General features: G+C 44.3%; 2 protein-coding genes across 2 annotated transcripts; one reads left to right on the forward strand and one right to left on the reverse strand.

Moving 5' to 3' along the window:
• The first annotated feature begins 316 nt into the window (after positions 1-316).
• Positions 317-20,954, forward strand: RNF10 (ring finger protein 10). Its single transcript, XM_068412264.1, has 17 exons — positions 317-841; positions 6,716-6,918; positions 7,894-8,093; positions 9,126-9,216; positions 10,242-10,426; positions 10,506-10,642; positions 12,212-12,372; positions 12,947-13,075; positions 13,232-13,490; positions 13,715-13,848; positions 14,951-15,068; positions 15,413-15,514; positions 16,019-16,153; positions 16,943-17,040; positions 17,270-17,330; positions 17,489-17,647; positions 18,543-20,954. The coding sequence occupies exons 1-17, from the start codon at positions 679-681 to the stop codon at positions 18,617-18,619; spliced, it is 2,412 nt and encodes an 803-aa protein (XP_068268365.1). The 5' UTR covers positions 317-678; the 3' UTR covers positions 18,620-20,954.
• A 355-nt stretch (positions 20,955-21,309) lies between these two features.
• Positions 21,310-22,897, reverse strand: POP5 (POP5 homolog, ribonuclease P/MRP subunit). Its single transcript, XM_068412266.1, has 5 exons — positions 22,854-22,897; positions 22,637-22,779; positions 22,359-22,508; positions 21,753-21,836; positions 21,310-21,574 (listed from the first exon to the last, which is right to left on the reverse strand). Exons 1-5 carry the CDS (start codon positions 22,871-22,873, stop codon positions 21,471-21,473), a joined length of 501 nt encoding a protein of 166 aa, XP_068268367.1. The 5' UTR covers positions 22,874-22,897; the 3' UTR covers positions 21,310-21,470.
• Positions 22,898-22,987: the final 90 nt, after the last annotated feature.

Raw genomic sequence — 22,987 nt, forward strand, 5'->3', positions numbered from 1 at the left:
GGTCGTTCTTTCTGGTGGCTTTGTGCCGCCCGGGCCGTGCCGGTGGGTGAGTGGGCCCGGGCGAGGCCGCGGGTGGCGCAGCCCTGTGCGGGGCTGGGGAGCGCTGCCGGGCGGGGGCGGCCCGATCCCTCGGTGCCGCCGGGCCGTGGCTCGGTGTCGCAGCGAGCAGCGGGCGGCCGGGGCCGGGGCGGCGGCGGTCGGGCCGTGGCGGGGGACTACAGCTCCCGGTGTGCTCCGCGGCCTCCGCGTCCCGTGGTGCCCGCGGGGCCGGCCGGGACCGGCTCCATCCGGGTCCCGGCCACTCCTGTAGGCGACTCGTCGCCATTACGGGGCAGCGGCGGCCGAGCCGGGGCCGGGGCGGCGCCGAGGAGCCGGTGGGTGCCTGGGTGGCGCCGACCACTCGGGCGGCAGGCAGCGCCGGGCCCCGCGGGGCTCCCTGAGCAGCTCCCTCCCTCCCTCGTCGCCCGGAGCCCCGCAGGCCCGGCCCGGCCCTCCCGCGGCCTTCCCCGGTTCGAGCGGAGCAGCGAGAAGATGTCGCCATGAAGGAGGCCGAGTCCGTGCTGCGCCGCCCCCGCCGGTCGCCCCCGCGGGCCATGAGCCTGGGCCCCCGCCGGCTCCGCCAGCGCCCGTCGTACCCCCCCGCTCAGGGCCGCCGCTCGCCCGCCGGGGCGCCCGTTGATGCTGCAGAGCCCGCCCGGCGCGACCCCCGCCTCAGCCTCCGCCATGGACAAGAGCAGCCCCTGCGGCTCCGGTGCGCCCGGCTCCTCGGCCGGCAGCAAAGGGCAGCAGCCGCGATCCGCCTCGGCCGGGCCCGCCGCGGGGGAGTCTAAGCCCAAAGGCGGTAAGACCCGGGGCGGCGGAGCGGGCCCGGGGGGAGTGGTGGGTGTCTGGCCCCGGGAGTGCCGGGGGTTTGAGGCCGTTGGCGATGGCCCCTCGGCGGCCCCTGGGTCTCGCTGGTGGGTCGGAAGCGGCGGTGGCTCGGGAGGGAGGAACGGGACAACCGTGAGCGAGGGAGCAGCGTGAGGCTGCGGGGGCCCGGGGCTGGGTTTGTGGTGGAGCTGAACTTCTCCTGGTCGGGTTGTTTGTCTCTCAGCTGGGTTTTAACAGGCTTCATTTCAGGTCACTGTTTTTGCTTTCCTCTTCCTTCCTCTTCCGGCTTTGTTCACTGTTGGGTGAGCTGTGGTTACTCCTCTCCTCTTCCTTTAAGGATTAATGCTTTATCTCCATTAGCATTGGAGTAATCATCTTGAGAGCCAAAGCTTTGGTTTTGTAGTAAGAATATATGTTTGCCAGTGCTTATTAGGAGAAACCTTAACTTTGTTCTGTACTCGAGTTGTGTGTTTTACATCTTGCTTAAGGAGGTCTTGTATCGGTACGCAGCGTACCCTTACCAGCTGTGTTTCAGTAACTTACTTTGAAGGAGTTCAGAGTTAGTTACATGTTGTTTGCTCATCTGGCATTTGAACCATAGTGTTACGTCTGTCATTGCAAACAGGTAGTTTTGCTGGCATAGCAGTTCATGAGGAGCCATTATCGTTACTGTCCTGTCTTTTCAAGGTAAGACCTGAGCCGCCTCTGGTTCTCTGAACCTGTTTGGGAGCAGAGTGCTCCTGGCAACCTTGCATTTTTTTCTAAAACCTATAAATGGGGCAGTAGTGATGAAACTTAGTGTTTTTAGTCCTGGAAGTACGTGTGAGAGTGTCTACAGTTGCTACACCACCATCGCTGTACTAATTTCCTTCCTCCTCAGTGTTTTGTTTCAACTATATTTACTTCAGGTCTCCGAGAAAGCAGCAATGTATTCCAGAGGGTTAACAAAATGAGTAACTTGGAGGTGTTGACTCCTTTTTGGACCTTCTAAATGCACTCAGATCCCGGGTAACCAAGTATTACCTGCTCTTCTCCTGTATTAGCTGATCTTCCACAGGATAGGCTGAAGTGAGTGACGTGGGAGGTGGCTCACCCACAGCTCCCCAGGTAGTGGTGTAACTGTGTTACAGTTGAGTTTTAACTTCAGATTCAAACACCTGAAAGTCTTTTTAGGAAGAACTTTTTAGGCAGTGATTTCTGGAAGTACTCCTAATTGATTTGCAAAGCTTTTTGCATCAGCAACATGATTTGATGTCAGAGTCTTATTATCCCTAGCTACTGTTGCTATTTTTCAGTCTCTAATTTTTTTTCCCTCTACTGGGCAGACCAGTGGAACCAGGCATATCACATGCTAGGTATGCAATAAGAGTTTTAGAACCAGATCTTTGGCTTCTGATGGAATAACAAAGTATATAAACTTCTCTGCGTGTATTGTGAGAGGCAGTGTGAAAGGCTAGCAGAGGTGAGGTTTTCCTGTTGTGGAGAGCTGGTTTCTGTCCTTGTCTCGCCAAGAAATGCCTCATGACTACAGCTTCTTTAGTCATGTGTGATGCTCTATGGAGGGGTGTTCACTATAAACATCCTTCAGTAAGGAGTTAAGGTGGTCTGTCCTGTGGCTGGTATGCCTTCGTGTGGAAGAAACAGTATCTATAGTGAGGAAGGAAATAAAAGGCCCAAAATAAGTGTTAAGTGATTTTTGTGGAATGCCACCTTTTACAGGCTTGAAACAATGTCACTAGTAGCAGAGGAGCAGTGAGGAGAGAAATCCTGATGTACTCTTCTACTCTGATACAATAGACTAACTTTTAATAAAAAAAAAACACAACTTTTTTTTAACACTTCTTTTTTTAATAAAACAGAAGAAAATTTTGGCTTGACATAATTCCACTTCTAAGGTGCTTGTTCCTTAACTACAATGGAGGGCAAAGGGATATGGAATGAGTTGCTTCCTTCACAGTGCAACAGAGGCCTGGCAAAATTAGAACTCTCTTAATAGGAGTAGATGTATATTTGGGAATATCTTAGCTGGGGGGTACTGAAAACTAAAATGAGAAGATTCCCTCGGTCAGATAAGGGCAACCAACCACAGGACGAACATACAGGATGCAGCTGTGTTAAGTGGTGGCTATGTTTTGGTAGCTGTTGCACGCAAGACACTGGCATGTCACCATACAGGGTTTTTTTCTTGAGTTCCTTATTCTACATGTAGCTGAAACGTTCCACCCCATTTCCCCCCTGTTTCAGGAAAGGTATAGGATGTATTCTGAAAATCTTGTGTCTCCTTTGAAATGGAAAGTATTCTTGATGGACCACAGACCCCAAAAGTTTGTTTGGGTTTTATTAGTGCAGCAACAGGAGATGCATTCCATTAGGATGGAATAAAGTAGCAGAGGGAAGATAGGCTCGTTGGGTTTCTCTGCAGCCTTTGAGACCTGATGGACAACATTAGTTCTCGCAAACATTCCTGGGCCGCCTTATTACGGTGTGAGCGTGCATAGCTGGGGTACGTGACTGCTCACTCACCTCTTGCTCACTGGGGTGTTTGCCTTAGCAGCAGCAATAGCTTCAGTGTGTTTTCATGAAATCACCCTGCGGCTTAAGCGTGATCCACCACCCAAACCCCTTATGCAATATGGTTGGCTTCAGCACGGTTCAGCTGAAAAGAAGAGGCAAAGAAAGATGAAAGGAAACTGCAGTCCTCACCCCAGTAGCAAACCAGTACTGCAGCTCCAGGACTGAAGTAGTCACCTAGAGCTGCTTTTAGTCCTGTGAACTTGGTGTCCGCTCTCTGGATCTTTGAAGACAGAGGTCCTCTAACAGAACGTGCTATCCATCAGGAGAAACCACAGATGTCAGGGCTTGCTCCAAAAGGCGAGAACAGCTTTGTCGCTAGTTTTATAGAATTATATAGACAGTATTTTTTATAAGTCTGTGTTCTCTCAGAGTGTGGATGGGTAGATATATTTATTACAGGTTAGATCTCGTGCGAACGGCAAAAGGACTAACTGAGGACCTGAGTAAAGAGTAAGTACCTCACCAGCACTATTGCTGTTGCTCATTCCTAATTTGCCGAGAAGAGAAAGGAAAAAAGAAACTCGGAAATCCAAACCTACGCTACTTAAATCTGGGATCTAACAAGAGAGGATGACAGTGAGAATCTTCCACTTTTCTCTCTGTATAAGCACAGATTACCCTGTCCTGCCCTGCTCTTCATGGGAATGCAAGGAGGGATGATACAAAGCAGAGAGCTCCCTGACACGTGGCATGCTGGAAAGGTTGGAAGGAACAGTGTTGCTTAGATTCAGGGTGGGGGAAAAGTGTTCCAGTTTACAAATGCATACTCCAAACTCTTGGTTATCTGTTGACTGATTTCATTACTCCTCTGATGGACCAGAATCCTCACCTCATGAGGGTAATTATTCTGGGAGGGGGAACTTGCAATCAGTAAACTCAGGCTTGAAGCATTGTTAGATTGTCATGTAAGGTCCTTCCTAAAAAAGGCACAGGTGGAGAGGACTTCCCTATAAAATGTGAGTCATTATAGTGACTCCCGAAGGTTCTAGGAGGTCATTTGAGAGGACCTGTAGTATGACAAGAATGTGTGTAAACCAGCTGATTGACAAATTTGATGGTGACTAACTTGATTAAAACTGTAAGTAGTAGGAAATTCTGTCAGCTGCAGGTGCAAGCTCTTCCTTGTTCCTGGGCCTTGTAAAGACCCGCTTTAGACTGAACTTCTCTCGAGTTGTTTCTTTTCCTCAGTTGATTGCAGAGAAACCGCAAAGTTGCTATAGACAGGATAGGCATGTGCCCCTCTAGCATGTTCACTGAAACTGCAAATTTAAGAGGGGGGTTGAGCTCTAAGCTGACAAGCTCCACTCCTGAATAACTGAAGTCGTAGTCCAAACCTCTTCAGAATTACTTATTTTTTTACCACAGACTCAGTGGTGTTGATTATAGCCTCTTGCCTACAAACACTCTCAGAAAAGGTCTATCGAAATAATCATTCAGCCAGACCTGGTCACACCCTCAGTACTTGGCAGCTTCTGGTCTGTTTTTTTCCTGATAACACTCAACCCATGTCTTTTTAACCTGACATGCATTACAGCACTGCAAGCTATGCAAGCATGTGTTTGTTTGAGTTACACATCGGTGGTTCCAACAGAGTTGGTTTAATTCTGAATTAAAGGATCAGCCTTTTGAATAGCAGAGTAAATGACCAATTCTGGTGATGAAGTTTGTCTGCAAAATGGCTCTGTCACATCATATGAAAGCAATGATAGCGTCCTTTTACATCTGTAGCTGTAGTTGCAGGCAAAGGCTGAAGCCTACCATGTGCAAGAAGCAGCACGCCACCCCAAAACCCAGTCAAGCCGCTTTTATTACTTAAGAAGTCAGATCCTTAGTAATGTACAATAACACACAGGCCTTCCAATCCAGTGCTTCCCTCTTTGGGGGCATAAGTAGGAGAGAAACTAAAAATAACAAAAAAGTGAGATTTCATGTGAATGGTCCCATTGCAGCTGCTTTAAATGCTCGGGTAGATTGGAAGTGGTGCCAGGGAGGAGGAAAACTGGAGGCACTAGTAATGAAAACGACCCTTATGAGAAACATGATCCTGAATCACAGTGGCGTGTTTGCCTGCTACGTAAGATTTATACTAAGGGGTGGAGAGGACTATCAAGTGGGAAAAGGGAAACTAGTAGGCTTTTATAAAATGGATTTAGATATTGTATGAGGTGTTGATGTTTGTGTAATGCTTACTGAGTATCCAAAGTGACTTTGGGGCTGGCTGGTGTGGATAGACGTCTCGCTGGGCCTGTGGAGTTTTGCTTCCAAGCTTATCAACATCCGTCTTCTACAAATAAAACTTAGGGCAGTTGGTGGAAATGCTAGGTTAAGTGACAGGTAAGCAGTCTATTGTGTCCTTGGGGCCACTCTGATCTTGTGTTAAGACTATTAGAAATACCTTCATAGTATTAATTTTATATTCTAGCAGCCTAATGAAGCAGCTGTTTAGACAGAGGAAACCCTTCTCAAGAACCTGTCTGATTTTTCTGCTCTTGTGAGCTTTATTCCTGCAGTATTTTGCTTTGTGCTTCTCCACTGTGTCCTGTGTTAGGGTCAGAGGTGCGCTCAGCACGCTTTCGGGCAAACAGTTCTTGTTGCACAGGTTGGTGGACTTAGTACTTAGATATTAGGTATGTGCCCTGCAAGGTCAAAGCGTTGTGTTTGTGCTTCAAGATCGATTAGCATTTGTTGGCCTCGTGAAAGAAAAGGGTATTTTTAAAACAGAATTAGATCTGTTGGGGTCTTCTAAGCATAGGGCGCAGAACTGAGTGAAAACAGGCAACGGGGTCTTGCAAAGTGGGAAACCTCGAGACAAATGCAGGCAGCAGTGTATTTATATAAGGGAACAATATATGATAAATTTTGTGTTTTCAGAAAATGGAAAGAAAAAATGAACTAGTTGTTGTCAGTTTGGTGGGGCATGAAGATGTGGTGTTGGTATTTATGATTTAATATACCAGGCAACACACTAACATCTGGTGATGGCAATTCCAAATCTGAATAAAGAAAATTCGACCATTCTAATAACAGATAAAGCACAGTGAATACATCCTTCTTTCGTACTCTCTGACTGGTTCTTTGGGCAGTGATAGGAATGAAATGGTTGGGTTGCTGCAGGGATTTGGTGTCCTGAAAAACACCAGCCTTTTAACCATGGCCCAAGGCAGTGGCTGAGGTGAGCACATCTCTGAGGTGAAGCTAGCTGAGGTGCCTACATGTGGACAATGAGGCTGCCGATCTGATTCTTGGTTGTTTTTTTTTTTTCCCCTTTCAGATGGAAAGAATGCGAGTGGATCCAAACAGCGTTATAATCGTAAAAGAGAAACTTCATATTCAAAAAATGAGAACTTTTCCAGTCAGTCCCGTCGCTCCAATTCACAGAAAAGCAAAGCTTTTAACAAGATGCCCCCTCAAAGGGGAGGTAGTGGTGGAAATGGCAGACTTTTTAGCTCTTGTAATGGTGGAAGACGAGATGAGGTGAGAATTGTAATGCCATCCCTCCAAGGCCTTCTTTCTTGGGACGAGAGGATCGCTCTGACCTGCCTAGATAGGTCTTCTGTGTTCAGCTCCTGGGCTGGGAAGGGAAAGAGCGATAAGAGGTGCTAACATCGTTGAGATGCCAGAGTGAGTGTGAGCACAACAACTTGGCAACAACAGAAGAGGAGTGCTCTCTGCTCTGAGAGACTGGCAATAAAAAATACCATCTGAGGAATGGGTACCTAGACAGGCCATGAAACAGAGGTCCTTCAGGAAAATATCTGGTCATAAAATTTCTAGCTATTAAGTCTGAGTTGATTGTGTCTAACCACTTCAGTGTACAAATTTGCATGTGATAGTGGTATTGGGAAAGTAATCATATTAGCCTTGTGACATCAAGATGGAGTAAAACCAGACTGAGGCTTTTACGCTGATGTGGGTCTAAATACGGTAGGCTGTTCATGGGTTTCCATTGATACTCTGATTTTTAGTTTTAGTCGATGAGCAACACTGCTTACTTAAATTGCTGACTCTGTCAAAACTCACCTGCTGTCTGTTGGATTCTTATTCTTTGCTTCATTATATGAAAACTAACCAAAACAAGTACAACCTGTGCAAATAGTAATCAGACTTGTATTACTGGCCATCTAAAAGAATATTGTCAGGATTCGAACAACTTTCTTCTGTTATTAACCTTGACTACTAGGTTTTGCCAGCTTTTACTTGTCCTTACGTGGATTGTTTTTGTGCTCTCCTCCTTTTGATCAGTGTGGGGTGAGACCACTCAGTTCTAACTTTCAGGTTCTCATGCACTTCTAACGCTGCACTACTTGATTTGCAGAACTGGAATAGGAAAAGGTGAGTGAGTGGATGCTGCATGTTCTGTACGTAATCACTGATGGGGCCTGGGTATCAACTTGTACTGATGCTTTTGCAGTAAATTCTAGCAAGTTCTAACATGCTGTTGTCTCTTAGGTAGCAGAGGCTCGGCGGGCAGAGTTCAGCCCTGCCCAATTCTCTGGTCCCAAGAAGATTAATCTGAACCACTTACTGAACTTCACTTTTGAACCCCGTGGCCAAGCAGGTCATTTTGATGGGAATGGACATGGCAACTGGGGGAAAAGGAACAAGTGGGGACATAAGCCTTTCAACAAGGAGCTCTTCCTACAGGCCAAGTGAGTGGAAGACCAGCAGGGCTCTTAGACTTCTACAGAGACAGTGAGCTGTAGGGGTGATCAGCCAGGGAATTGTGTTTGACCTTGACTGCTTGACTTTTCCAGCGTGAAGTGACCTCTCTGTAGTGTTTTTAGTGGTAATGACTATACTTGAAAAGGGTGAAAATATATCAAGTTGTCATCTTTACCTATTTACAAAATATCTGATGGAGTGAGTCCAAATTTAGATACAAACCAGTTAGTCTTCTGCTCTAATTTTCTAGCATCGCTTGTGGAATATGACATTCCGTTTGGGAAGACCTATGTAGCTGCCTTGCAGAAGATGGTAGTTTCTTCAAAAAAATAATATGTTGAGATGGTAGGGGTAACAGTTACTGGATGAAAACTAATCTGAATTTATAAGTCCCAGAAGCAATTACTCATATGGGTCTTAGTTCTTAAACAGCTGAGTATTTCCCAGGCCCCTAGGTATTTAATATAACCCAAACGATGAACAGTACGGTAATCCAGAAGCAGAATTGCTTTTGACTGGAAATAATGGTCGCTTTCACCAGAATTTGAAGCATGTTCAGGACTTCCTGTATCTGGTCATGTTGAAGATAATAAAAACTATTCAGCATTGGTGCTTGTGACTGTTTCCCTATTGTTTTGTGGCTTATTGTAGTGAGGTCTATTTGCAGGAACCCCAGTAGTTCTGTTTTTTGTGAGCATTTTTTTTCCACTTGTGGATTACGTGTTTTTTAATAGATCCCTGATGGAGCTGGCTGTTTCTTACATGTTTCTGGAAAGCCACTGTGCCTGGCTCATTCTGTAGTTAGTATGTGACGTTGTGTCTAACGGAAATTAGACACACCTCTATTCTGTAAATCTGGTGTGAATTGAACTCTTTTGTTGTTTGTTGGTAGCGGTTACGGGCTGCGTCCAGCAGTCTTCTGCTGGATAAAGCAGCAGCTCAGAGAATCCTATAGGATAGTTCTCAAAGAATTTTTAGAAACTACTGAGTGGATCATCTGTCTCTTTGCCTTTCCCCAGCTGCCAGTTTGTTGTCTCTGAAGAACAGGACTACACAGTCCACTTTGCTGATCCAGATACCTTGGTCAACTGGGACTTTGTGGAGCAAGTGGTCAGTTTTGATGGGCTAGATTGTTGTGGGTTTTTTTTCCCCTTCTTAAGAAGCTCAACCTGTCTTTAACTGCCTCTTTGTCTCTCTGATGTTACATAAAACTCAGCTGTTCTTGAGTTGAGGCCTCTCTGTCACTCCCACAATACTGGGAAAGATCTGTCATGGAATATATTATGAAATACTTTCATGACAGGAAAAGAGAAGTGCTAAAATCTATTAGGAAAATTAGCAGCTTCTTCTTGCTTTCGCAGATGGGAGCTCATCAAAAATAGTATCTGACATTCTGTAGACAGAGTCCTTGTGATCGAGATATTAACAGAAAACTTGGGCATGAGTCCATGGAAGAGGACTAGAGTGTAGAATTTTGAAGAATTATTCTGTGCATAGGTGGCCCATCTTGCCTAGCAACAAAATGGAAAACCTCTTGAGAATTGTGGTCAGAACTTTCAGTTGCCTCAAGTAGAAACTTATCTGCCAAGACTAGGCTTGGTGTATGGTGTAGCTGGAGAGGAAGTAGGCTTAGTGTTACCTGACAGTACAAGAGAACTGAAAAATCTAGGTGCTTGCTTGGCAGTTAGGTCTTTGCAACATACAGATGCTGACAAAGTGTCTGACTAAACTAGCGTGTTCAGGGAAATAGGTAAGTCCAGTCTCACAGTTACACAGGGCTGCACAAGTCTGCTTGTGTAAGGGAGGCCACAGAGCTCATTTGCTGTCTTCTCAGTGTCTGAATTCAGATGATGAAGATGCTGCTAACTCTTAGAGATGATGAATACATGAGGGGAAACATGAGAACCTTCACTTTTTTAATGTCATAGATGGGTGGCTTTGAAGGTTATTCCATGTGCAGTCTGAAGGTGTTACTTAGTTCACAGTGTACTTAATTTCTTGGTAAAACCAAGAAAGAGCCCAAAGAGCTGGAAGATTAATATGTTAGAGTGGATCTTACAGGTGGCTTATTCTGTAGCACAGGAACTGATTTCCAAGTCTAAAACTTGTACTGTTCTTCTCATGTGCCATTTCAGCGCATTTGTAGCCATGAAGTGCCCTCTTGCCCAATATGTCTGTACCCACCAACCGCAGCAAAGATCACCCGCTGTGGGCATATCTTTTGTTGGGCATGTATCCTTCACTATCTCTCCTTGAGTGAAAAGACCTGGAGTAAATGTCCTATTTGTTATGGCTCAGTTCACAAGAAGGATCTCAAGAGGTGAGACTTGATATTTATTAAATGATATATCTCTCTGAAATGTTATTTTTACCCTACTAACCTCCTCCTTCCATTGCAGTGTTGTTGCTATGGAAACACGCCAATATGCAATTGGTGATACCATTACGATGCAACTTATGAGAAGAGAGAAAGGTGTTCTGATAGCACTACCCAAATCTCAGTGGATGAACGTGGTGCAGCCTGTTTATATCGGAGGTGAGTGTATCTGAGTACTGGTGGCTGGCATCCTGCTCCTAACTGTGACTGGGACTTGTGTAGAGAGGATTTACAACGGCAATGCCATGCTGTCACCTTAAAATAAACCAGACTACAAAACATGGGATTTAGCAGCTGAAAACCTTAATGACCACATACTAACAAGCTTTCTACCCACACTATGTTTTTTGTAAGGCTTTAACTTGTGTGCTGTTTCCCTTCGAGTTACTGCGCTGCAGACGCCTGCCTTCTCAATCATCACTATTAGTTGATGCATGTTTTGTATCGTACAGTCATTGGTGTGACTCTTGCTGCTTTTGTTGGCTCTTCAGTGTCCTTAACTTTTTTCCCCTCCTGGCTTCTCCTTATACAGTTTAGCAGAAATAGCTGTCTCCATGTCTAATCTATTTCAAGGTTGTAATCTTCAACAAGGTTTTCATCATCTTCACTTATCAACTAAAATCTGTGAATGATATGGGAAAATAATCAAAATGATTGCAAACCTATTCCAAACATCTGTTGCCTGACTTCTTGGGTTTTCTCTAGTCAAGTAATGTGACTAAGACATCATCATCTTATCTGTTAGTATCACAAAAAATTTGTGACTGAAGAAATAATTTTACTTAACATTGCTGTTTTGTGGGCTGTCTTGGCTCACTGCATTTTGCAGTCACATTTGTGAAAGGCTGTGTGCATTTAAGCTCTCTGTAAAAAGTCAAGTCTCCTAATGTGTGATGGGTGTCCAGCATGCAGGGTGTGTGCTTGCATATTTCTCAGTATTTGAAAGTAAGAGACTTCAAATTCTTTCATAAAACAAACAAAAGAACAAATATGGGATTTGAGATCATTCTAAACCCAGGAAATTCAGCATTAACTTGGTGTTCTGTAGGCCAGGTTGACCCCTTGGGGAGCAGTGACTATAGGGACTGTACTAGGATGTGATGCTATGGTTGCTGTACAGTTTATAGTTAAGATAAGCTCTCTAGTAACAAAGATGACCACCTTTTGCTAAACTTGCAATTCTTTAGCTTGCTTTTAGCTGTGCTGCTTGTAAAATCCTCATAGTAATGTTTTATACGGATTTTTAATACATATGGGCTTATGAACTAGTTTGAGCCAAAACAGAGGTCACTTTTGCAGAACTTTCCAGTTGCAGTATCTTTGAGTATGTAGAGAAGAGGAAGAAGCTGCAGACTGCATTGTTTCAGGAAGCTTTGGCCACCTAAGGCTTCTCAAAGGTGATGCTTCCACAGCATAGAAGCTTAGACCTGATTTTTTTTTTTTTTTTTGATGTGTAGCAACTGAGTGGTGAAGTGGCAGGTTGAAAGTGGCAGATAAACTGCTGTGTGGGGGAGATGTGTGTAGCAGAGCAGGTATGTGGCACCAGCTTGTGTCACCAATGATATAATGGTAATATGCGGAGTCTGTGTCAAACTCTCGCTAAGTATTGTTCGCTCTGGGGTAGATTAACTCACAAAATTGAGCTGTAACAAAACTTCAGAAGAAACAGCAGTCCAAACTGGTGCCTCTGCATGGAGATATTAATAATTTGGTGCTCCCTCTGTTCAGATGACCAGCACAGTCAGTATTCAAAGCTGCTTCTGGCATCCAGGGAGCAGGTCTTGCAGCTGGTGATTCTGGAGGAGAAAGCTGCATTACTCAAACAGTATGAGGAAGAAAAACACACCCCAGAAGCTTGCTTTATTGAGGCGGCTATCCAGGAACTGAAGGTGAGAACCTCTTTGAAGGCTTTTAGTAACTTTGTTTTTAAGAGTATGCTGAGTGCTGAGCATCTGTGTTCTGCTGTGTAAATGCTTGTGTGTGTGATTATTCTGGTCCCCATGATGTGCGTACTAGCAAGGTGGTGATGTTTGCTGCTAGAATAGCATTGTAAATCTTGGAGGAGACTATAGCCTTTGGGCCCCAGGTATCTGGTGTGATGTTCAAGATAACAGAACAGAATGCTTTTTACTGAATGGTGTTCCTTCCATAAAGATAAAGGAGTTCTGCTTTGAAAGGAAGATATGTTTCCCTCTCAGGTCCAGCAATTTCTGGGATAACTTCTATTGGGCAGACATGAGCAAACCTGTAGGATGTTCCTTTTCAAAGCCTTTAGGCATCCTACAATGGATGTGCTTTCCAGTAACAAGAGGGAGAGGACCTCTCTTCAAGGGTCACTCTTTGTCACAGATGAATTGTAGATCTATGAAACCTGAAGTATAAGACAAGGCTAAAAATAACTATGGTGATAGTCTCCTGGCTTAAATAGGAAAGTGAAACTTGTACTTTTTGGATGACCTGTAGGAGCGAGAAACAGCACTCTCTGCTGACCAGGATAAAAAGAGTGGCATTGCTGGAGTCAGTGCAGCTGTGGAAGAATTGGTCCTAGAAAGCTCCAAGGCTGTGGACCCTGCAGTTTCCCAAGAGAAAAAGGTGGGTGACGACTCTGCTCTGGCTGATCTTGTTAATACTTAATTCTACCACTTTACACTGCAGTGTATGGTGAACCGGTGCCAAAGTTTTTTGCAGAGATGATAATCTTTTGAAGGAGGTGATGTGATACTAACTGTATTCTCTCTGCTGCGATAGTGTGGTGTGGAATATATCTCTGCATTTGATGAGGAGCTTGTGGAGCCTTGCTCTGATCTGGCAAGTTCCTTTTCACTTCCTGTGGAAGCAGAAGAGACAGTGCTGGATGAAGAAGAAGTACCTGAGGTGGAGACCGTAGGGGAGCCTGGTGTGAACACGACAGAAGAACCAAACCCAGCTGAAACAAGCTACCAAGAATCTAAAGATACAGTTAGCAGTGGACATCTTAGCAACTCTCCTTTTTACTATTTCTATCAAGGTCAGTGCAATGAAATCCTGGAATCATGGGGGCAGAGATGCCCCCTTGGGGATCCTTAAGTAAGATGTTTGTCAACTCATTAGATGCAGCTAACCCCTGTGAAATAAGTCCCACAAAAACTCAGAAAGGAGCTTTAATTTTATTACTGGAGAATGTACTGAGGTGGGGAGAAGGGTATTGAAAGTTAACAGGCAAAGAACAAGTGATGATATCTTATCTTATAGCGGAGGATGGACAGTGTATGTATCTTCACCCTGTGAATGTTCGATGTCTTGTTCGTGAATACGGCAGCTTGGAGAAGAGCCCAGAGAAGATAACTGCAGCTGTAGTGGAGACAACCGGCTACTCAATGACAGAGGTAGTTATTTTATCTTCTTATTAATTAAGTGCCCTTGTTTTAGCCAATTGATCATTGTAGCTGACAAATGAGACTTGTTTCTCTTCAGTAATAAGAAATAGTAACTATGAATGGGTAGGCATGCTAATCTGTGAAGGGCATCTGTGTAAGGTGCGGTACCTCATGTTGCTTTTGATAAGTAGGCTGCAGTCTAGCTTTTTTTTTTTCCTAGAAGGTAGGAAGTTCTAGGAGTAAGAGAATTGTAAGCTTAAGATTGGTTTGTTGTTAAAGCTGTCTTAAAAAAAGTAAATTCTTTTCTCATATAAGACAGTAGCTTGAACTAGACAGGTAATTACCTTTCTCAACCTGAAGAAGTGTTCTGCCTCTGTCTTGAACAAACAGTTGTTTCTGAGCATCAGGGGTTAGAGGTAGGATGTTATGAAAATAAAGAAGATGATGGAAAGAAACTTCAGTGTTTGAGATAGAGGCAGTGAAAGTGCTTAAGGCACTAAAATTCTGGAAGAGGGGATGGGTCTTGAATTCCTTTACCTCAGATAAAGACAACTGTAAGAATGGCATGTGCAGTAACAACTATACATAATTCTTAATTCATCTTTAAGAAGGAATATGCTCAAGTAAGCATAGATGCAGAGGTAGTAGGGAATTGTCTTCAAGTTTTTCAGCTCTGTGAGGAAAAATACAAAACTCAGCTTGTTTCAGTCTAGCAAAGTGGTGGTTGTTGGTCCAAATAGTTTAAGTGTAAAAGGCAAATATGGTCCAGTGCAAAAATAATTGCATTGGAAGACTGGTATTGTAGAATTTTATTCCAGTAATGTGAGTGAGAAGGGAGGAATAACAAGAAAATCGGGAAGTGAGCTGGTGTAACTGCATCCAAATCTGATTATGATGTAGTTGATGGAGATCTTGGAGCATTTGGTTCTGACCCCAGGGCATCCTTCAGGTGTTTGTAGTTTATTAAGTGATTATTGTGTCACTGCTGATATTTTTTTCCATTTGATTTGATGAATGGTGGGTGTTCTATCTCCATAAGTTATTCACCACCAGGGCAGCCTCTAGACCTTGTTGTGATGATATATCTGCTCTTTTTTTTTTTTTTTATCAGGATATAAGACAGCGTCATCGCTACCTCTGTCACTTGCCCCTCACCTGCGAGTTCAGCATTTGTGAACTAGCTCTGAAGCCACCCATCATCTCTAAGGAGACTTTAGAATTGTTTTCAGGTTGGTACTAACTGTCTAGTAGGCTCCGTCATGTATCCATGAGGGTGAAGGGGAAGTCGTTCTTATCCCTTAATGGCAGAAAAAAGAACATACATAGCAGCTTTACTGCTCTTGCACCAACTGTCTGATGACTTCTAGATAGAACAACCCCAATTCACTGTTTTATAGACAACAATTATACAAAGAGTAAAAAAGCCTGACTGCTTGGAAGAGCATATGTTGTTTGTAAGCATATTTTGTTACTAATGTGTTATAACCGAATATGTTGTTCTCAAAGCTGGAGAAAACATTGCTGAAGTATTGCTGTGGGTTTTTTGATATCCAGTGCTGTGCATTGCTCCTAGATGACCTTGAAAAGAGAAAACGTCTACGGCAGAAGAAAGCTCGTGATGAACGACGACGTGAACGCAGAATTGAGATAGAAGAAAACAAGAAACAGGGCAAATGTAAGTTGTGATTGAGCATAACTGGTGGATTTCCAGTCATCTTTAGTTGCTGAGCTGATTTCTTGAGCTATAGGATGAACTCTAAGGCCTTTAGTTTGTAGTGTGTACTTAGAACAAGATTACAAGGTATTAGAAACAACGTCTGTAGAGTGAAAAATAAAAGCTGTTTTAGTCAGGATGTTAAATGATGTTATGCAATTGCTGCATACTTGCATGTTACGGGAGAGACGGAGGGCATTCGAGGGCGCAGCTGTCTCCATGGTGTACATAGCTCTCAGGATTCTTAGTTTCTGTTTTTATAGTAATCACGATACAGAGTGAGAAGTGAAGAAGGAAAAAAAATGCCTAGGAACTGCTTCCATCCAGCAGCAGGGCTTGTACTGGTCTCTAAAATAGAGGGTGGAAAGAAAATTGAGTTGGCACCTCCTAGACTCCCGAAACAACTTGCATATTGACAGTCCTCCCCCACATTGTGTAGTGCTTTAATTTAAAACCTCTTTCTAGATCCAGAGGTCCATATTGCTTTAGAGAATCTGCAGCAGTTCCCTGCTTTTACTTCTTGCCCCGGAGAAACTACCAGCATTGATCATCAGAGCTTCTGTCTGTCTCCTCTTGGCAGAAGCCCTGTGTTTCAGACAGGTGAGCATCTGGAAAAACACATCACATCTAGCTCTTGATCGTTCTTTTGGGACCTACTCCTCAGGTCATCACGCTTAAACTTTCTTAATACTGATGAAAGACTGCTTCTTTCCTAGATTGTCTATGAGATCATACTCAAAAGGCTGACATGGCTAAGAAACGTTCTAGTCCTTTGTTTGCTTTTTACTGCCTCTACTTCAGTGACAATATGAGATCTGCAGTGTAGTTACCCCATCTTTTAGATCTTTCCTGAGGCAGAAGAAAGGAAAAAAATTCCCCAAAAAGGGAAGAAAAGTGTGTATGCCAGGAAAACTCTACTGGCATTTTTTCTTTCTACCCTCTCCCATCTTCCCACCATGTTATACTAAAAACATAGTTGATGAGCACTCAGTTAGGTTGTTGTCCAGTGATGCTTTACCAAATCTTTTATCTTGCAGTTCATAAAAATACTAAATAGAAACTATTCTTAAATGTTTTTCTCAAAACAAAAAAAACACTAAAACAAAAAAAACCAACCAAACCAAACCAAAACAAACCACACAACACTCCAAAATATGAAAACAAAACCACCAAAACAAAAGAAAACCCCAAACTTAAATCTCCCTGAAATAAAAAGATTGAGGAAATTTGAGAGGTCCCACTGTGTGACTAATGGATGGAACTGATGAGATAAAAATGGTTAATTACATAAGATAATAAAACTTTATTTCTGTTTCATCCTGATAAGCAGCATAGTGAGTGCCTTTGCCAAATGCAACTGGCTTTAATTATCTACTGTTTTCTCTGTAGAGTCTATTCCAGCTCCACTGTCACCTGCTGCCAGCCAGGTCAGCCCATCGCTCTGTGGGAGTTTAGAAGAAGAGTCTCCCTTCCCTTCCTTTGCCCAGGTAAGCCATGTAGCAGAGTAAATCTTGTCAGAATTACTTGTGTCTTAGTTGGGGATTAGTCTGAGAACACAATTGCTTCCCCCACAAAAACACTGTGGGATAGATCTTACAGAGACAACATATGGTCTGAGTGCTTGAAGGGGTTCCTAGATTTTTCTTGCCACTTAGGAGTTATGCAGGATTATTCTAGTACATGAGACTTAATCATATCTCACAACTTTTTTGATAGATGTTGAGAGTTGGAAAGGCAAAACCAGAAACATGGCCCAAACCTGCTCCAAAGACAAGAGGTAAGAAGATTTGGTATTACTACTTCAGCTTCTGTTCCATGCATCTAAATCTAAGAAATCTTATAAGTTCACAAGAAACATCTGGAGTGTGGAGGGGCATTTGCACTGCAAAAGTTTTATACAGCCTTCTGCCTCTCAAGGCCCTTTCCTTCTTTCAGATGAGAACGCTCTGGCACTCCCTGTGCCAGTGGATAGTGATGGAGAAAGTGACAGCTCTGACCGCATACCTGTGCCCAGCTTCCAGAATTCCTTCAGCCAAGCTATTGAGGCAGCCCTCCTGAAACTGGACAAACCGTCCACAGCTGATCATTTGTCAGGTACAGGGCAGGGGGGAAGGCATGAAAAATTACTGAAGTGGAAGAACTGAATATTTCCCCTTATTCCTCTGGGAGAAGCAAAAGCAGCAATTTTGGGGACCAAAAATTGGCCACAGAACAGTTCTGAAAATTGTCAGGTTGTGGTTTCTGAACAGCTTGACTAGGGCTTCTGTTAGCTTAAAGCAGCTCTCTTAGTGGGAGCTGAGAAGATCTCCAACTAGCAAAGAATCCTGTTAGGACAAAGATGGCTTTTGACAATCATGTTTGCCATGTCTCTACTGGAACTTTAAATTAAGCTTTAACTCAAGGAAGTTCAAGTTATGCACTTTTAAACTAAAAATACCTGAGCTGCTGAACTACCACTTAAGTTTGACCAAAATGTCAAGGTAACTGCTAGCTGAAATTCCAAATTAGGGAGTCTGAAACAAATTGAGATGAACTTAAACCTCCAAGCCTGGGGCTGGCTGATAATGCTCAGTTCTGATGTTTAGCTTTGGCTTCTGTTTGGAGACTGCACAGAATGATGGAGAGAGCTGGATGGGAGGGCCTGGGAGTTTCAGTGAGATTGAGTATCAGCTCCAGTTGTAGTTGGTTTTGGATGTGGATGGAAGCGATACTTGTCTGAAAGGCAAAGTGCAGCACACTTGCAGTCCTAGGATCTGCTGTTGCAACAGCAACTTTAGAATCAGTTAGGCATGTTTATAGGTGTGTTTTAGATGTGACTGAGTCTCCCTTAGTTTGTCTGCAGTAATTTTTTTGTTAAAATTGAACTGTCTGGTGCTCAGTAAGTGTCATGGACCTGTAGAAGTCATTTAGGCTAGGGAAGACCATTTATAATTTGTGTGATGTTCCTGTTCCATGAGAAGAATGACAGTATCATTTTAATTCTTCACAGAGGAAAAGGGAGGCAAGAAAAGAAAGAAACAGAAGCAGAAGCTATTGTTCAGCACCTCTGTTGTTCACACAAAGTGATTCTGCTATTCAAGAGAAGTTTCCTCTCCTGGTTTTCTTTTCATTTTGCTTTGTTTTGCTGCTATAGTTTAAGTATTTAAATTTGAAGAGACTAAACTTGTGTTTCCAGGGCTTCTAGGGGGTGCAGGAGGAAATCATGACAGTATATGTTGAAGTAAGATCTTTTGATTCCAACTGCTTGATCAGTTTATACTGAAACAAAGTTTTGAAAGAAACAACCCAGAGACAAATCAGCCAAGGCTTGTAGTCTGTGCCAGGTTGGTTCTTTTGGCCTAATAAGCAGTATGAAAGTCTTTACAGCTGTGTGGCACTGCCAGAATACTGCAGTATTACCTAAGTGAAGAGGCAGAGAGCCTTTATTTCCCTACAAGTATTCATGGGCAGAAATCCATCTGACTGTGACAGTAGTGCTGTTTCAGTAAAGCTGTCAAACTGCTCTCTTCAGAAACTGGTTTCCAGTGCACGGGAAATGGGCAAAAGAGCTGCTTGGCTTTAGAGTGTTAGGTGCTATATCTGTTCTTTTTCTAACGAGCAAGAATTCCTCCTGTTCTTCTGGCTTGGAAAGATTTAAAGCTGAGGTGAGTGTAAAGCAGAACTTGGCTACTTGGTTTTGAAGTGACTCTTGATGAATTTGTGTATTTCAAAATGCGTACTGGCATTAGTGGTAGAAGGAACCTCCTGGCTTCTCTCAGTTGTTCAACTGTTTTAATGTGGGTGAATGAGGCTGCTAATTTTTTTTTTTTTTTGCCATCCGTGGCTACACATTCTTTGTAACCTGATCATCTAGAATAAACACTCCACCCTAGGGCTCTTGGTAACGACCTGAATGATGTTTTGACACTGGCTGCTCTTGAATTGGAGGAACAACTGATAGCTGGAGTCTGTAGGTAACTTTTATCCCCCAGCAAGAAACTGGGGTCTCTTGTACTGGGGTAAGGGCCTGTATCCGCTTAGTTCTGGCATTTAAGTTAATCTGCACTAAGCACCTCAGGCTATAAACATGCCTCTTCTGGACCCTTTGCTGCTCTTTCTTTGGGTGGTCACGTTCTGCACAGCTTGTGGTTTGATTTGAGCTAATGAGTTAAGCGGTGTGGATTTTGTTGAATAAAACGAACTATAGGTGTAATGTACCAGTCAAGGCCAACAGTTGCAATAAATCATACGCACACGCACTTACAGCAGTTCCCTGCTGTACTGTTCCCTGCACACTTCCTGAGCTATAACTGAACTGTCACATCAGCGTGGAGCACAATACCGCTTAGTTGCACAAAATCAAGTCTTACCTTCCTGCTGACAGAATTCATGCCAGGGAGCTGGCACTAACTTACAGTGCAAGGCTCATGGGTGTCTCGTTATCTTCAGCCGCTCTTGCACCAGTGGTCTGCCTGCATTTGCACAGGCTTTAAAAAGTTGATGTGCTCTCTCCCTTTGACATTGTGACTGGTCTGAGCAAGGGAACTGTGTGTTTGAGACTCCTGGAGTCAGGTATTTGAACACCACTGGTAAACTCATTGGTTGTCTCCCTGTTTAAAAAGTTTATGTCAATACATTGATGCTTGATTTCAAAGCAGCAACAGGCTCTAAGTTATACAAGTGCTTCCTTGAGGGTCTTAAGCGTGTGTGCATGGGAAGCTAGTACCCAAGAGTATACTTCACAAAGCTCTGTATGCGGCTGTACACCAGAAAGAATGTGGGGGGTGGGTAAAGAATACCTCAACTGCTACAGGAGGATAGAGGAAACACTTGCAAAACATTATTTGAAAGCAGCTTGACTTCACGCTTGGTCACAATTAACTACACTTGATGGAAAGACAGTACAGCTTGTCAAGGGAGTGCAAAGAAACTAAGACAAGGTGCCTGAAAGTGGTAACACGCTTTGCTGTTAATACTTTATGTGCACATTGGAAAATTATTGGTGAGGGCAGAGAAAGCAACTAAGTAAGAAAGATTTAAGTATGCAGTTAACTGCGTTCACAGTACTATTGTTTCCTATTTGTAATAGTCACTTTAAGCCATGGAACAGGAGTAACTACTTAGTGTCTAACCGGTATCTCTTGTGTTCTATTATCACTACACATTTATAGTCAACTTTTCTTTGCATTGGGAAGAGAGACAGAATAGCTGGAGCTGGTGTAACTCGCCTCCACATCTCACAGGCACCTGAACAAGGGAAGTGATGCAGGCAAGGAAGACTGTCCCTTCTGTGGGGGCAGTCTCCACAGGACAGCATCTTCAAGTTGTATTTTGTTTTCCTATGGATTCAAGAGATGATAATACCAGCAATCCTACCTTTCTGTAACTGATTGGTGTAAACTTAATAAATATCTAAGCAGTACTTGTACCTATGAGTTTTATAATGGGTTGGATGGAGTTGAGCCTTACAGCTCTACCTTGCATTCCTTGTAATCTCTGCTTCTGTGTACACAACTGGTGCTTTTGTGACTTCAAAACAAGGGATAGCCTTATAGATAACAAGTGCACTTGAAGATAAGGTAAAAACCAGTAAGATGTTAATGTTTTTTCTGTACTGAAGGAGAATAACTACATTCCTTGTCCATGCCAACTGCCTACAGCTCACTTCTACCTCAGCATGAGGATCACATTGAGCTGCTACGCTCCTTAGAGGAGTGCAGGTGGTTTTGACTCCTGGAGTAAAACAGGCAAGTAACCTACTTAAGTAAAACAGTATATAATTTTTTTAAAATTTATTTAAGAACACTTGGAATAGGGGAATGAAGTCTAAATATGAACAGATGCTTTTTCTGTCCCCTGCTTTGCTTAACACTGAAGATAATTGGTAACATCCTGATTACATAAGTACAGGACAGAGGTGAAGAGTAACTGGTAACGTTCAGTCTGTCTCTATGCCATCATCATCTTCCTCATCTCCACTTTGAGCCTCCTCTTCTGTAAGGGAACAGCTCAACAAGGACTTCTGTATACACAGTCTTTCCTCTGCAATAAAGAGAGCAACAGAGGGTCATTACTTGATCTCTTCACATACACTGGAATATCCTCAACTTCTAAAGAAAGGAACATTTCTCAGTTCAAGCATTCAGAAGTAGCCCAGCATATCCTACAAAACCCCCAGGAACTGAGGCTGCATTTTCAGAAAACGGCCGGAGGAACTCACCTTCATTTGTACAGTTTTGCAACAACGTCAGCAGCTGTCTTCTATTATACTGAATTAGAAATTTCTGACATGTTCTTATAGTACCTGTAGGAGTCACAAGAACAATATGTAACAATCTACAAAACCAAGTGTTTCAGAGCTGCTAGTGTATTTTCTGAAGATCATTGTATCAAGTGACAAATGCCCCAGGCAACAACGTTATTAATGCAAGTGCTAAGATGTGGCTGTAGACCTCATTTTCACACTGCTGAGGTTAAGTGGAGGAAGAGTAATTTCTAACATGTAGTGCCCGTTATTTGCCCCAATTGGTTAATTTTCAGGACAGGGACGATACTATACTTTGAAAATATATTTTAAAAGGAAAATAATGTAATACAGTATTTGCTGCTCTGGTTTTGTGTTAAATGTAATGAAGATTCAAGCAGAATTACTAAGGGTTTCAACAAAGAACTGCTGGTGCCTGTTTCTTATTTAGATGTTAGAAGCTGCGAAGTTAGTGACCCACAGCAGTAAAATGGAGTTTTTCCACGATAGCAGGCCTGCAAGGTACGATTAAGCTCTGCCACCTCCCCCCCCAGCAGCGGGGCAGCGTAGGCAGCGGCTGACCTCCGACGTGCAGGGTGCTGAGGAAGCAGGGGTACCGCTGGTTCCGGCTCTCCAGCTGCCTCACGAAGGGGAGCGCGGAGCAGAGCAGCCTGTATGAGTCCTTGCGGCACCGCAGCAGCACGGTCCCGGTGTAGGCGTTCAGGTACTTCACTGCGGGGGCACACACGCACCGGTGAGCCCGGACCCCCGCGCCCCGGCCCGTCCCGTCCCGGAGCAGCCCCCTCGCCCCCCTCCGAGGGCCCGGGGAGCCGGGGGCGGGCAGCGCGTCCCGCCGGCACCTGTGAAGGAGATGGAGCAGCAGGCCAGGCCGTAGTCCCCGTGCACCCGCCCGATGGCGTCCCTGACGGCGAGGCCCACGGCGCGGTCCTCGATGCACTGCCGGCACCGCGGGTCCTCCGAGACCACCTCGCACAGCACGTACCTGCGGGGGAGCGCAGCCTCAGCGGGGCGAGCGCGGGCCTGGGCCCGGGCCCGCGGCGGCGCCTCCTGCCTCACCTGTTCTTGAAGCGAACCATGGCGGCGGCGGCGCCCGATCCGGACGGACGTTGCGCCTAGCCAATGGGCGAGGCGCCTCCGCGCGCTAGAGCCAATCGTCGTCGCGCAGGGGCGGGGGCAGAGGAAGCACTTCC

Source organism: Nyctibius grandis, chromosome 14, assembly GCF_013368605.1.
Source record: "Nyctibius grandis isolate bNycGra1 chromosome 14, bNycGra1.pri, whole genome shotgun sequence".
NCBI lineage: Eukaryota > Metazoa > Chordata > Aves > Nyctibiiformes > Nyctibiidae > Nyctibius > Nyctibius grandis.

What these genes read in the sequence shown, in the direction of transcription:
- POP5 (XM_068412266.1), bottom strand. Translation starts at nt 22,873, where the DNA reads ATGGTTCGCTTCAAGAACAG. An exon ending in CTGCTCCATCTCCTTCACAG is followed by an intron (nt 22,509 to 22,636) that starts GTGCCGGCGGGA and finishes GTGCCCCCGCAG; the next exon opens with TGAAGTACCTGAACGCCTAC. An exon ending in GCAAAACTGTACAAATGAAG is followed by an intron (nt 21,575 to 21,752) that starts GTGAGTTCCTCC and finishes TCTTTATTGCAG; the next exon opens with AGGAAAGACTGTGTATACAG.
- RNF10 (XM_068412264.1), top strand. Translation starts at nt 679, where the DNA reads ATGCTGCAGAGCCCGCCCGGCGCGACCCCCGCCTCAGCCTCCGCCATG. An exon ending in CACAAGAAGGATCTCAAGAG is followed by an intron (nt 10,427 to 10,505) that starts GTGAGACTTGAT and finishes CTTCCATTGCAG; the next exon opens with TGTTGTTGCTATGGAAACAC. An exon ending in CACAGCTGATCATTTGTCAG is followed by an intron (nt 17,648 to 18,542) that starts GTACAGGGCAGG and finishes AATTCTTCACAG; the next exon opens with AGGAAAAGGGAGGCAAGAAA.